Source organism: Macaca nemestrina, chromosome 15, assembly GCF_043159975.1.
Source record: "Macaca nemestrina isolate mMacNem1 chromosome 15, mMacNem.hap1, whole genome shotgun sequence".
NCBI classification, from domain to species: Eukaryota; Metazoa; Chordata; class Mammalia; order Primates; family Cercopithecidae; genus Macaca; species Macaca nemestrina.
Window position 1 is genome coordinate 33,314,553 of NC_092139.1, and position 13,522 is coordinate 33,328,074.

The window sequence follows — 13,522 nt, forward strand, 5'->3', positions numbered from 1 at the left end:
AATGGCACATCCCATGATGGTTATCCTTTTGCAGAGGAGGAAGATCAATGCTTCACAAGGAGAGGACTCAGAGACCCAAATCTTTTTTTTTTTTTTTTTTTTTGGAGATGGAGTCTTGCTCTGTCACCCAGGCTGGAGTGCAGTGGCGCGATCTCGGCTCACTGCAAGCTCTGCCTCCCGGGTTCATGCTATTCTCCTGCCTCAGCCTCCCAAGTAGCTGGGACTACAGGCGCCCACCACCACGCCCAGCTAATTTTTTATAGTTTTAGTAGAGACGGGGTTTCACTGTGTTAGCCAGGATGGTCTCGATCTCCTGACCTCATGATCTGCCTGCCTTGGCCTCCCAAAGTGCTGGGATTACAGGTGTGAGCCACCGTGCCCGGCCAAGTTTTTTTTTGTTTTTTGAGACAGAGTCTTGCTCTATCTCCCAGACTGGAGTGCGATGGTGTGATCTTGGCGCACTGCAACCTCTGCCTCCCAAGTATCTGGGATTACAGGTGTGCACCACCATGCCCAGCTAATATTTGTATTTTTCAGTAGAGATAGGGTTTCACCATGTTGGCCAGGCTGGTGCACTGCGTTCCTTCACATGGAGTCAAGTCCCTTGCTACATGCTCTGTAAGTCCCTCTAATTTCCCTCACAGCATTCTCACTTTGTCTCCCAGACTGAAATGCAGTGATATGAACATGGCTCACTCACTGTAGCCTTGACCTCCTGGGCTCAAGTGATCCTTTCACCTCAGTCCCACAAGTTGCTGGGCCTACAGGTGTGAGCCTCCATGCCTGGCTAATCTTTAGGGCCTGGTAAATACTCAATGAATGGCTCCTTCATGGCGCTTCTTCATGGGTGCTCATGAAGTGAAGAGATTGTCCTGAAGAGGGTGAGGAGACTTCATTCCCTTTTTTTTTTCTGAGACAGTTTCACTCTTGTTGCCCAGGCTGGAGTGCAATGGTGTGATCTCAGCTCACTGTAACCTCCGCCTCCCAGTTCAAGAGATTCTCCTGCCTCACTCAGCCTTCTGAGTAGCTGGGATTACAGGCATGCACCACCAAGCCAATTTTTTTTTTTTTTTTGAGATGGAGTCTCACTCTGCTGCCAGGCTGGAGTACAGTGGTGCAATCTCGGCTCACTGCAACCTCCACCTTCTGAGTTCAAGTGATTCTCTGCCTCAGCCTCCCCAGTAGCTGGGACTACAGGTGCCCACCACAACGCCCAGCTAATTTTTTTTAATTTTTAGTAGAGACAGGGTTTCACCATGTTGGCCAGGATAGTCTTGATCTCCTGACCTCGTGATCCACCCACCTCGGTCTCCCAAAGTGCTAGGATTACAGGTGTGAGCCACCGTGCCCGGCTAATTTTGTGTTTTTAGTAGAGATGGGGTTTCCCCATGCTGGTCAGGCTGGTCTTGAACTCCTGACCTCAGGTGATCCACCCGCCTTGGCCTCCCAAAGTGCTGGGATTACAGGTGTGAGCCACCACACCTGGCTGGAGACTTCATTCTTAATGTAAAGCCAGCCCTTGGCCAGAGAACAAATAAATCTTTCCCACATGCCCTTGATCCTAATATTCAGATTTATTTCTTGCCATCTGCCATAGGTGGGCTGTGATCAATACTGTATTACGTATATTAAATTATTGAATCTAACAATCCCTAAGTAGGCTGGGAGTGGTGGCTCACGCTTGTAATCCCAGCACTTTGGGAGGCTGAGGTGGGTAGATCAGCTGCAGTCAGGAGTTTGAAACCAGCCTGGCCAACATGGGGAAACCCTGTTTCTACTAAAAATACAAAATCAGTTGGGCGTGATGGTGCATGCCTGTAACCCCAGCTACTTGGGAGGCTGAGGCAGGAGAATTGCTTGAGCCCAGGAGGCAGAGGTTCCAATGAGCTGAGATCACACCACTGCACAAAGGCAGAAGTGTCCCTTACCTAGAGCACTGGGACTACCTGTGTGTTGGAGAGTAGGGGACCCCATGGAACACAGTCCCCTCACGTCCTGGATCCCCTTTCCAAGAAGAATTTTTAGAGGTGCCCACTTGGATGACTAGGGAGAACGGCTAGGCTTCTGCTGTTGAGTAACACAGGACTTGGGCCAGGGTTCAGGAGTTCGTTAGTCCGGAGTCCAGATAGCCATCCAGGGCCCAGCCTGACGTAGTGTCCGCATTCTTTCAGCGCTGCAGTTGCCCCATAAAGGAGGACTCCTGTGTGCCAGAGCTCTGAATGGGTGCCTTTTCCCAGTCCAGCCAGGCAGAAGGCGAGGTTGCCCCCTTGTGGCCACTGGGAGAACTGGCTCTGGGCTTGGACTCCAGGAAGGGGCTGAGAGCTGCAGAGACCTCCAAAAGGCCTCTTAACTAGTTCTCCAGTCCAGCCAGGTCCAGTCACTCTCTGCCACCCCTTGCCATATGCATGTTACTCTCAGCTTACACACGCTTGAAGCCCTTGAGCAGAAGTGAGAGGCAGTTCCACAATGGTTCTTGGTTTTTCTACTTATGGGCTAGGGGCCTTTTGACCTTCTATAAAGTAATACTAGGACTAAATGAGTTATTAGCAAAAGAGTTTAGCACAGTGCCTGGCACAGAGTGATTTAAAAAAACCCCAGCTGGCCGGGCGCGGTGGCTCAAGCCTGTAATCCCAGCACTTTGGGAGGCCGAGACGGGCGGATCACGAGGTCAGGAGATCGAGACCATCCTGGCTAACACAATGAAACCCCGTCTCCACTAAAAATACAAAAAAAAATTAGCCGGGCGTGGTGGCGGCGCCTGTAGTCCCAGCTACTCGGGAGGCTGAGGCAGGAGAATGGCGTGAACCCGGGAGGCGGAGCTTGCAGTGAGCCGAGATCGCGCCACTGCACTCCAGCCTGGGCGACAGAGCGAGACTCCGCCTCAAAAAAAAAAAAAAAACAAAAAAAAAAAACAAAAAAAACCCAGCTTTGGTGATTAATTCAAAGATGACTCGTCTGTATTTGGGCCCTGGGGAAGGGGAAAGGGGACAGAAGCAGCAAGCCCAGAGTTCCATGGTTACTGGGTAGTGCTGGGATTCACAACAGGGCTCCCTTAGCCCCTGTTCCATGCTGGCTTTCCCATGGCCAGGGCTTGACAGCCTGGGTGTGGTTTCCATGCTGACCCATGTTTGAATCCCGGCTTTATCACATACGTGCAGTGTGGCACCTCAACTCGTTTCCCCACCTGTTCACAAGGACCCTCACGGGTACAGAGCCTGGCATGTGGAAGTGCTTAACAAACAGGAGTTCTTATTATTTCCAGCAGAGAGTAGGGCAATCCTGTCTGCTCACTTTCCCCTGAATCTTCCCCTCTCAAGGCCACACTGAAGGCTCCCAGTCCTTGTGCTACGTTGCCTCATTCTGTGGCAGCTCAGTACTCCATCCTCATCTTGGTGGGAGGAGGCAGAGCCTGGGCTACTTGGGAGTAGGGGGAGGGAGGCCCCAGTACCCAACACCTACTCCAATCCTGTTCTTCTCTGTCTGCTTCCCACTACCAAGGCTGAGAAGCCAAACCCTCTTTCCTGGACTCTCCTGTAGCCAGGGTTGCTTTAGGACCCCAATTTGGCCCACGAGATGCTGAGAGGGTTCTGGGAAAGTTCCTGCCTTCCTGATGAAGGAAGCAGTCATGGCTGTTATGCTTTTCCCTCCTTCTTGCCTCTAACGTGCCCATGCTGCTTGGAGCAGTGGCAGCCATCTTGCAACCACAAATGAAAGGCCAAGAGAATCACAGACATGACTGCTTCAACACCAGTGGAGAGTGCCTATCTCTGGACTGCTTGCATTTACAAATAAATCCTCTGTAAGTTCCTCTATTTGCAGTGAGGTGTTCTTGACACTCTGATACCATCCTGCTCACCTGAGCATGCTTGAAGATGTGCATGATGAAGATGGTAAGGCCCAGGCCAAAGATGTAGGCCGCAAAGCTGGTGTAGAAGTAGGTGTGGGTATTCTTCTTCAAGCTTCAGGGAAGGTGTGAAGAAAGAGGAAGGTTAGATATAGGTTAGATAAAACACCCCTTCTGAGGGAGCTGGGGAAGACCCTAGAGGTTGTGGGGGTGACTGAGCTCTGGGGTGGGAGTCTTGAGGTGGGTGTGCACGCTGATACTGCCCCCAGCTATGTGTCTCTGGACAAGTTGCTTTCCTTCTCTTAGCCTCAGTTTACTCATCTGCAAATGGGAAAATGAGGAGCTCATCTCCTTGGTAGTTATGAATGTCAAATGCTACAACCTAGAACAGTGGCTGTAAGACTTTAGTCAGCATAAAAATCATCTGGAAAGTTTGTGAAAAAATGCAGAATTCAAGGTCCCATCCCCAGGGAGTCTGATCTAATAGCCCTAGAGCAAGGTCCAGGAATCTGTATTTTGAAAAAACATCTGCGGTGAATCTCATACTGTTGGATCATGCTTTGAGAAACACAGATACAGAAACTGCAAAGGTAAGTCACTACTTTTAAGTGCAGTGGGTGTAATAGTTCAGTGGCCGATTGGTGGCACTAACAGATGCTGGCTGCGTAAATAAATGCCAGCGGCTTCCTGGAGGTGATTCATCCAAGATCGGCTTCAGAACAGATGAATCATATGCAGCCCGACATTGCCATTACGTGACTTCCCTCTCCAATGCCAGCTCCACAACCTCTGCATGTCCCCAGTGCCTGGGATGTGCCCAGCCAGTACTATGGACTCAGTTAACATTTGTGGAATGAATAAGTGCTTCTGACGCCCTTCTCTCCTTGTCCTGGGTGCTTCTAAGCCTTCAGCTGCAAGTACATTGAAAACTCGCCTATCGTGAGAACTTGGGTACAAGTGACTCCCTTTGGGAATGTTGCACTGATTCTGGAATCAGCTGAGGAGCTGCTTATGCTGTGAGCCCAGGCTAGAAATGAGACTCTGTCTCTGAGGGTGCTGGCAGTCGAATCTGTTTCCAGCAAATAGCCTGGGGGTTTCTGATGGGTTTCACTTTGTATTACCTCTGAACAGCCAGGAGTAGACACGGCTGGCACAGACATCCCTCTACTTACAGACTGGCCAGGTCTCTTCCAAAGGTGACTATGAGCCCATATGCTCCTAAGGTTCGAAGTGGCACTACACTAATAACCCAGGTGTATGTGAGTGGGAAAAACCTAAGTTTCACATGGAAACTGGATTTCAATGATGCTGGTAGTAAGTCTCTCATTATCACTGTCACTGTTATTACTGCTTTTGCAACTATCAGGCATGAGGAAACCAAGAGTTCACAAACCACCTCAAAGTTAAGTGCACACACTGCCAGCCCTCACAGAGATGACGGAGCATAAAATGAATGGAGCTGTTGCTGGCGCCCCCTGCTGACGGCAAGTCCTGTTGCACACAGGTGCATTAACTCGGATAAGACCTTTCCTGTGTTTTAAATGCTGACCTAAGTTGGCCCACCTTCTCTTCCTCGTGCTGTCTACAACAGACTGAAAAATGTCTGAGTAAAGAGAGGGCAGGGAACAGCTAGAGGAGCTGAGACATGGTGACCTGATCCTAGGCTGATAAAAGATGATGATGATGACTGCAACCAGGATTCAACCAAGAGCTGAGGTCAGTATGTGCTCAGCACTCTCTCCAGATATTCATGGTAGGAACTCTTGTTATTAACTCAAGATGAGAAACCGGAGGCTCAGGGAGGTCAGGCCACTTGTCAAGGTCACACAGTGAGAAAGCACTGTGAGTACCACCAGGTCCTTGTGGGTTTAAAACTCTTGGCCTGTGATTCTTAAAACATTTTTTTTGACCACAAGCTCTTCAAACACTTAGAACTTCAAGATGCAAAATGCAGATAAAATCAGAATTGCTCTGGCTGCTATGGGGTGGAGGGTCTGGTCCCCTGAGGTACCTTCTCTGGGTTCCTGAAGGCCACTGGAGAATCCCTGGAGAACCCCATGCTGGGGCAGGCCCTCACTCACTCACCTGATGTCAAAGCGCAGCAGCAAGGCAATGAAGATCCCTGTGGGAGAAAGCCGGGGTTAGAGAGTGAAAGGGAAGCAGCCGGGCAGTGACCTAACAAGAGACTGGGTCCTGGTCCCTGACCTGGTGTTCCATCTTGGAGCAATCATTGGAGACCAAGGGTGTGGCCACTACTCTCAAGTGCCAGCAGAAAGTCCCATTTCTCTGCCTAGAACAATGAGAGTGGCCCGGGATTTTACTTTGGCCTGGGACAATGACCCGGTCCCTCACCGCACCATACTGTCACACTGTGACTGCCCAAATGCTTATCAAGTGCCTACGTACCAGACGCTATGGACAATGCAGGAGTAGGCAAAATAACTGCTCCCGCAGAGCTCAGCCAGGGGGACAGGGTAGCCACACTATGACATACCTCAAATAGTCATGGACATCACTGTGAGACTGTAACTGTTAAAGAGTGCTTCCACTTTGGAAGGCCGAGGTGGGTGGATCACGAGGTCAGGAGTTCAAGACCATCCTGGCCAACATGGCAAAACCTCGTCTCTACTAAAAATACAAAAATTAGCCAGGCATGGTGGCACACAACTGTAGTCCCAGCTACTCGGGAGGCTGAGGCACAAGAATTGCTAGAACCCAGGAAGTGGAGGCTGCAGTGAGCCGAGATCGCACTGCTGCACTCCAGCCTGGTGACAGAGTGAGACTCTGTCTCAAAAAACAAAACAAAAACCGAAAAATAGCCAGGTGTGGTGGCAGGCACCTGTAGTCCCAGCTACTTGGGAGGCTGAGGTTGCAGTGAGCTGAGATCACACCACTGCACTCCAGCCTGGGCGACAGAGTGACTCCATCTCAAAACAAAAAACAAACAACAAACAACCCCCCTCCCCCCAATCTGCCAGGCATGGCGATGCACGCCTGTAATTCTAGCCACTCGGGAGGCTGAGGCAGGAGAAATGTGCTTCCCACGTCTTGAGAAGGTATAACAGGATGAGACCTAGGCTGGGCGGGGGCGAAGGAGGGGAAAGAAGGAAGGCTTCTTGGAAATGCCACATGCCAGGAGGAGAGAACAGCACGTGCAAAGGTCCTGGAGAAAGAGGGCTCAGAGATGTGGCAGGGACTGAGGGGCCACTAAGGCAGCTTGCCCACCGGCAGGAGATGAGATGGACCAGCCCTGCAGGGCCCTGAGGACCATGGGGAGGAGTTGGGTCTTTATCCTCAGTGAAGAGATGCCCTGGAGGAGTTCTGAGCAGAACAACCTAAACAGATTTTGAAAACGGTCCCTGTGGCAGCTGTGTGGCTGGATGGGGAAGGAGGGGCAAGTAGCAGGCCATTTGAAGGCTCCACAGGAGCACAGGAGAGGGTTACCTCAGTCTACCCACCTCACTCTGAAACTTCAAAACCAAGCCAATTATAAGCAATGGTTCTGCTAAAAAAGAAAAAAGAGAGACATCCCAGAAGTCTAAGCATCCCCAAAACACAGCCAAGCAGTCCTGCCCCTGTGCTATACACACACCCTGTGTGTCTGCCTCCCTCACTGGGCTCAGAGTCTCATTTACTTCAAGGAAGGCATTGATAAGAAGCACTGCCTGGCCGGGCACGGTGGCTCACGCCTGCAATCTCAGCACTTTGGGAGGCTGAGGCAGGTGGATCACCTGAGGCCAGGAGTTCAAGACCAGCCTAACATGGTGAAACCCCGTCTCTACTAAAAATACAAAATTAGCTGGGTGTGGTGGCACATGCCTGCAATCCCAGCTATGCAGGAGGCTGAGGTTGCAGTGAGCTTAGATTGTGCCATTGCACGACAGCCCGGGCAACAAGAGCAAAATAAAATTCCATCTCCAAAAAAAAAAAAAAGCAAAAAAGCAGCACTGCCTGTCAACATATGATTAATTTTAAAGAGGGAAATGAATTAGTTCTCGATGAATACTCTGTAGGAGTAGGGAGTTGGTTGGGGAGAGAGCAGACAACTGGTTATTCTGGAAACAACTGGGAACTCAGCGCCCCCTGGCGGCTGATTTCTACAAGTGTTCTCCAGCTAAACCAAGAGTCAGAGCTCTGCCAGGGGCTCTCACTCCTTTTTTTTTTTTTTTTTTTTGAGACGGAGTCTCGCTCTGTCGCCCAGGCTGGAGTGCAGTGGCCGGATCTCAGCTCACTGCAAACTCCGCCTCCCGGGTCTACGCCATTCTCCTGCCTCAGCCTCCCGAGTAGCTGGGACTACAGGCGCCCGCCACCTCGCCCGGCCAGTTTTTGTATTTTTTTGGTAGAGACGGGGTTTCACCGTGTTAGCCAGGCTGGTCTCGATCTCCTGACCTCGTGATCCGCCCGTCTCGGCCTCCCAAAGTGCTGGGATTACAGGCTTGAGCCACCGCGCCCGGCCAGGGCTCTCACTCATAAAGTGCATCTGGCCTTCCAAGCAACGCTCCACTGAGACTCTGTGATCAACTTACATTTATTGTGATTTTGGGACTACTGGGGATATATATAGAAGGTGGGGGAAGGACAAATATGCCGAGATACCCTGTGCTTGTCTCAAGCCCAGAAATTATGACAAGGACACGGGGGAAGTTTGTGGGGGTGCCTGACAGACCGTGCCCTGGAGAGTGAGTCAAATGCTTTACAGGACTCCATTTCTTCTTTCTGACGGAGATGCCTTCTACTGGGGAAGCAAGTCTCCCTGCCTCACAGCACTGCAAATTATGAAGACACATGGGTGCAAGCCCACACCCCCATGGTCTCAGGCAAGTCAAACCTGTTTCCTTATCTGTAAAATGTGAATGCCCTCTATCTCACTGGACTGCTGGGAGAAGTAAAGATAACATATAAAAAGCACCTAGCACCATTCTTGGTACACAACAGGTGCTTGATAAATGGTAGCTGTTGCGATTACCATCTTATTACTGCTAGTACTGCTGTAAGAGCAGTTCTGACAGCATAGCCTTTTTCGCAGTTGGACAGCGCTGGTCTGAGTCCTGGCCCTGTTGCTTACTAGTGTGTGAATTTGTATCAGTCCCTTTACTTCTGAGCTTCAGTTTCCTCACTGGTAAAACAGGGAAAGCCTCTGTGTCACCTCCATGTGTCACAAGATGCAACTGTCACAAATAGAAGTGCCTGTATCACCCTAGGTGATCAGAATTGCTAATAGCATCCTGCCCTGGAAAGTAAGTCAGCCTTTAATCTGCTGCTTTAAAAGAATTCCTCTTCTTTTAAAAAAATATAGACAGGGTCGGCCAGGCGTGGTGGCTCATGCCTGTAATCTCAGCACTTTAGGAGGCCGAGGTGGGCAGGTCACCTGAAGTCAGGAGTATACACACACACACACACACACACACACGCACACATATATATATATAGTCTCACAATTCGCCCAGACCTTCTTCTTTAAGAGACAGGGCCTCACTCTGTCACCCAGGCTGAAGTGTAGTGGCACAATCATGGCTCACTGCAACCTTAATTAAACTCCTGGGCTCAAGCCATCCTCCTACCTCAGCCTCCAGAGTAGCTGCGACTACAGGCATGAGCCACCATAAATTGGCTAATTTTTTTTTTGGTAGAGATGAGGTCTTGCTATGTTGTCCAGACTGGTCTTGAACTCCTGGCATCAAGCGATCCTCCCCACTCAGGCTTCCAAAGTGTTGGAACTACAGGTGTGAGCCACTGTGCCCAGGTAAAACCTTTTTTTTTTTTTTTTTTTTTTGAGACAGAGTCTTGCTTGTTGCCTAGACTGGAGTGCGGTGGCGCGATCTCGGCTCACTGAAAGTTCCGCCTCCTGGGTTCACGCCATTCTCCTGCCTCAGCCTCCCTAGTAGCTGGGACTACAGGCGCCCGCCACCATGCCCAGCTAATTTTTTATATTTTTATACAGACAGGGTTTCACTGTGTTAGCCAGGATGGTCTCCATCTCCTGACCTCATGATCCGCCCGCCTCGGCCTCCCAAAGTGCTGGGATTACAGGCGTGAGCCACCATGCCTGGCCTAAAACTTTCTTTTTTTTTTGAGACGGAGTCTCACTCTGTCGCCCAGGCTGGAGTGCAGTGGCTGGATCTCAGCTCACTGCAAGCTCCGCCTCCCGGGTTCAAGTGATTCTCCTGCCTCAGCTTCCCAAGTAGCTGGGACGACAGGCGCCCACCACCTCGCCTGGCTAGTTTTTTGTATTTTTTAGTAGAGACGGGGTTTCATTGTGTTAGCCAGGATGGTCTTGATCTCCTGACCTCGTGATCCGCCTGTCTCGGCCTCCCAAAGTGCTGGGATTACAGGCTTGAGCCACCGCACCCAGCAAAACTTTCTTCTTGTAAGCAAGCTTCTAACCCTCTGACTCTGAGACTAGGAAGACAAGTACGTCCCCTGGGTTCACTGCCCCCACTACTGAGCCCAGATCAGCAGACACACACCACCTGAGCCTCAGTCACTTCAGCTGCCTTCAGAGTGGCAGCTCAGCTTTGCCATTTGTCTCTTTCTTGACTGGTAGTTTGAGCTGCTCCTGCCCCAAGGTGAGGCCAGGCTGTGGGTGTGCAGGATGTGCTCTCCTGCTTGGACTGTGGACGGGGCCCCTGTGTCCATACCCACTGACACACTGACTAGAACCCACACGCAGATCCAGGGGCTCAAAGGCCAGCTTCTGCAGACAAGCAGGTTTCCATGCACATGCTCCTCTGCTGAGAGTGCAGACACAGGAGCCCACGTGTGTGTTCTCCCTGGAGACATCTTGGCACAGGGAGGAGGAGCAAGGGGGCTATGGCAATTCTGGTACATCTGTGATGCTTGCAGACGCTGGAAGGGGTATGTGTACGTGTGGGTGTGTGTGAGAGGGGTTCAGTCCATTAAGATTGTCATGAAATGTGCTTTTTCAGAGTGTACCTCAGTCTGTCATTAGACTTTTATTTTTGTAGTTCTTGAGCAACATCTGCTCACCTAGACCAGAGGCTCTGTGAAGACAGTCTTGTTCAATGACGCCTGACCAGGGCCCAGCCTGGAGCATGGCACCTGATTGGCACTCTAAATAGATGTTAAGGTGGAACCCTTCACCAGAGCCCGGGCTGATCCAGCCTTACTTTTTCTCTTTCTAAGCTGGTAAGCCTGTCTGTTTAGCAGTAATCCCCTTGCTCCAGAGAATACTCTCTCCACGTCTTTCACATGACCCCCAGCCTAGCAGGCTCACCTGGAATGACGACATCTCCAAGTCCCAGCATGGCAAAGTTGTTTGCTTCGAGGCCTTTCTCCAGCAGATCCTGGGGAAACACCACTGAAGGGGGAGGCGGGGATGTGAGGAGTCAGCTGGAGCCCAGTTTACTTTGTATTTTTTTTTTTTTTTTTTTTGAGACAGGGGCTTGCTCTATTGCCGAGGGCAATGAGGATTGCAATCGGGAGTGCAATAGCATGATCTTGGCTCACTGCAACCTCTGTCTCCTAGGCTCAAGTGATTCTCCTGCTTCCTGAGTATATGGGATTATAGGCACCCGCCCCATTTTTGTATTCCCAGCTTAATTTGACTCCTAACCCGCATTCTTGTTGTATGAAACTCACACATTTGTGTTTCTGGGTGGGACGTGGGGGATGAGGTGGTGAGAGGATGCAGGGCAATGTCTCCATCTGAGTCACAGCTGGTTAGAGGGGGGAGGAATCGGGTCATCTAGGCTGAAGGTTTAATGCCTTTACTGAGCTGTAACTCAAATAACCATACAATTTCAATGCCTTTTTGTAGCTATAGAACACTTTGGTTAAATGGGATTGACACTAAAGCCCAGTATATAAGAAAAGAGCCACACAGTGCCAACATCTACAAGGTTTCCCATCTCACAACAGGGGTATGGACAGATGGTGGCCCTTGTTCTGAAGCAGGGTGAGCCTGGGCTATAAGCTCCTTCTGTATTTGCTGAGGGAGAAAATGCCACACACCCGCAGATTCCTTAAGGCCCCTCACTCAGAAATCTTGCTGGATAGCTTGTTTGAATAAATACAGATTAGGGAGAAACGTCTCCCTCTGTGTCTAGTTATAGCAAAAGGAGGTTGTAACTGGATTTCATCCATAGGGCCTTGCAAGCAGAGCAGTTACAAGTGGGTTTTAAAGTCTGACTTGTGGGTCTGTGGGTCTGAGCCCTAGCTCTGTGCTCTGCACAGTTTACTTACCTGCCTTAGTTTTCTCACCTGTGAAATGCGTAGACAACAGAACGGACCCCTCAGGGTAGTAGTGAAGATTAGATGATTTGTACACACTGTTAACTGCTACCCCATGCCTTCTTTACTAATCCAGTCCTGGTTTTGTGTGAGGCAGCCTTTCCAGGTGACAGGTCAAGTGTGGTGCAAGACTAAGCCACTTAGGAAAATCCTGTTCCTTGAATTCCTTACTTGCAGGTAGGGCGTCAGCTCTGACCAACAATATGTTTTTTCTTTTTGAGATGGAGTCTTGCTCTGTCACCCAGGCTGGAGTGCAGTGGCACAATCTCGGCTCACTGCAACTTCCGCTTCCTGGGTTCAAGTGATTCTCCTGCCTCAGCCCCGTGAGTAGCTGGAATTACAGGCGTGCGCCACCACGCCCGGCTAATTTTTGTATTTTTAGTAGAGATGGGGTTTCACCATGTTGGTCAGGCTGGTCTCGAATTCCTGACCTTGTGATCTGCCTGCCTCAGCCTCCCAAAGTGTTGGGATTATAGGTGTGAACCACCATACCTGGCCATTTAAAAAAAAATTTTATTTTTTATACATACATATATATATATATATATATATATATATATATATATATATACGTATATATATTTGAGACAGAGTCTTACTCTGTCACCCAAGCTGGAGTGCAGTGGTGCGATCTTGGCTCACTGCAACCTTCATCTGGCCAACAATATGTACACAGAGGTACACAGGGTTTCTGGGTAAGCTTGTGCTTCCCTAATACATGGATAGGTACCCTTGCCCTGCCTGCCTCTTCCTGCCTTGTATGTACAACGCACGGTGATTTGCAGATTCTCTCTCTCAATTCTGGTACCATTCAATTCTGAGTGGCAGAGACTATAGTCTCCATTTTACAGTTCTAGAAACCAGGGCTCAGAGAGGACAAGTCTCCCCAAGGCCACAGTCAGCAAATGGCAGAGCTGAGATTCAAGTCCAGGCAGCCTGACTTCAACATATGTGCACTTCACTGTTCTGCCTTTCTGCCACTGAGCTCTAGTCCTAGCAGTAGAAGGCAGTGGGTCTTCCCCCTAGCCCGGAAAACCAGACCCTAAGTATCAGAAACCAAATATGACAGCACCACTTTGCTGCTCGGAGCCTTCCGGTGGCCTACGGGCAGTGTCCAAGCTCCTTGGACAGGCATCCTTGGCTTCCCAAATCTGGCCTCTGCCTACCTCTTTCCAGCCTCTTTTCCCTGAACTCAGCTACGCCCACTCCCTGATTCTCTGCTCCCAGGTCCCTCCATGCACCTTCCTGCCTCCAGCCCTTTGCTGAAGCTGTACATTATCTTTCAAATGCCCATACTGCCCCTGCATGGTTGGGAAATGTGTATTCATCCTTCATGACCCAGAAAAGATTTTCCTGACACTCTGGCTGGGTTCTCTGGGCTTCGACACTTCCGGACTCATCCATCAAGGCATGTGGGGAAAAGCTGTT

General features: G+C 50.2%; 1 protein-coding gene across 1 annotated transcript in view; it reads right to left on the minus strand.

The window, feature by feature from the left end:
* Positions 1-13,522, minus strand: part of LOC105496157 (histocompatibility minor 13) — a 56,438-nt gene that overhangs the window by 3,653 nt on the left and 39,263 nt on the right. Inside the window, 3 exon segments of the mRNA XM_011766283.3 lie at positions 3,857-3,959; positions 5,930-5,966; positions 11,079-11,162. Of these exon segments, the coding sequence (XP_011764585.2) occupies positions 3,857-3,959; positions 5,930-5,966; positions 11,079-11,162 (224 nt within the window).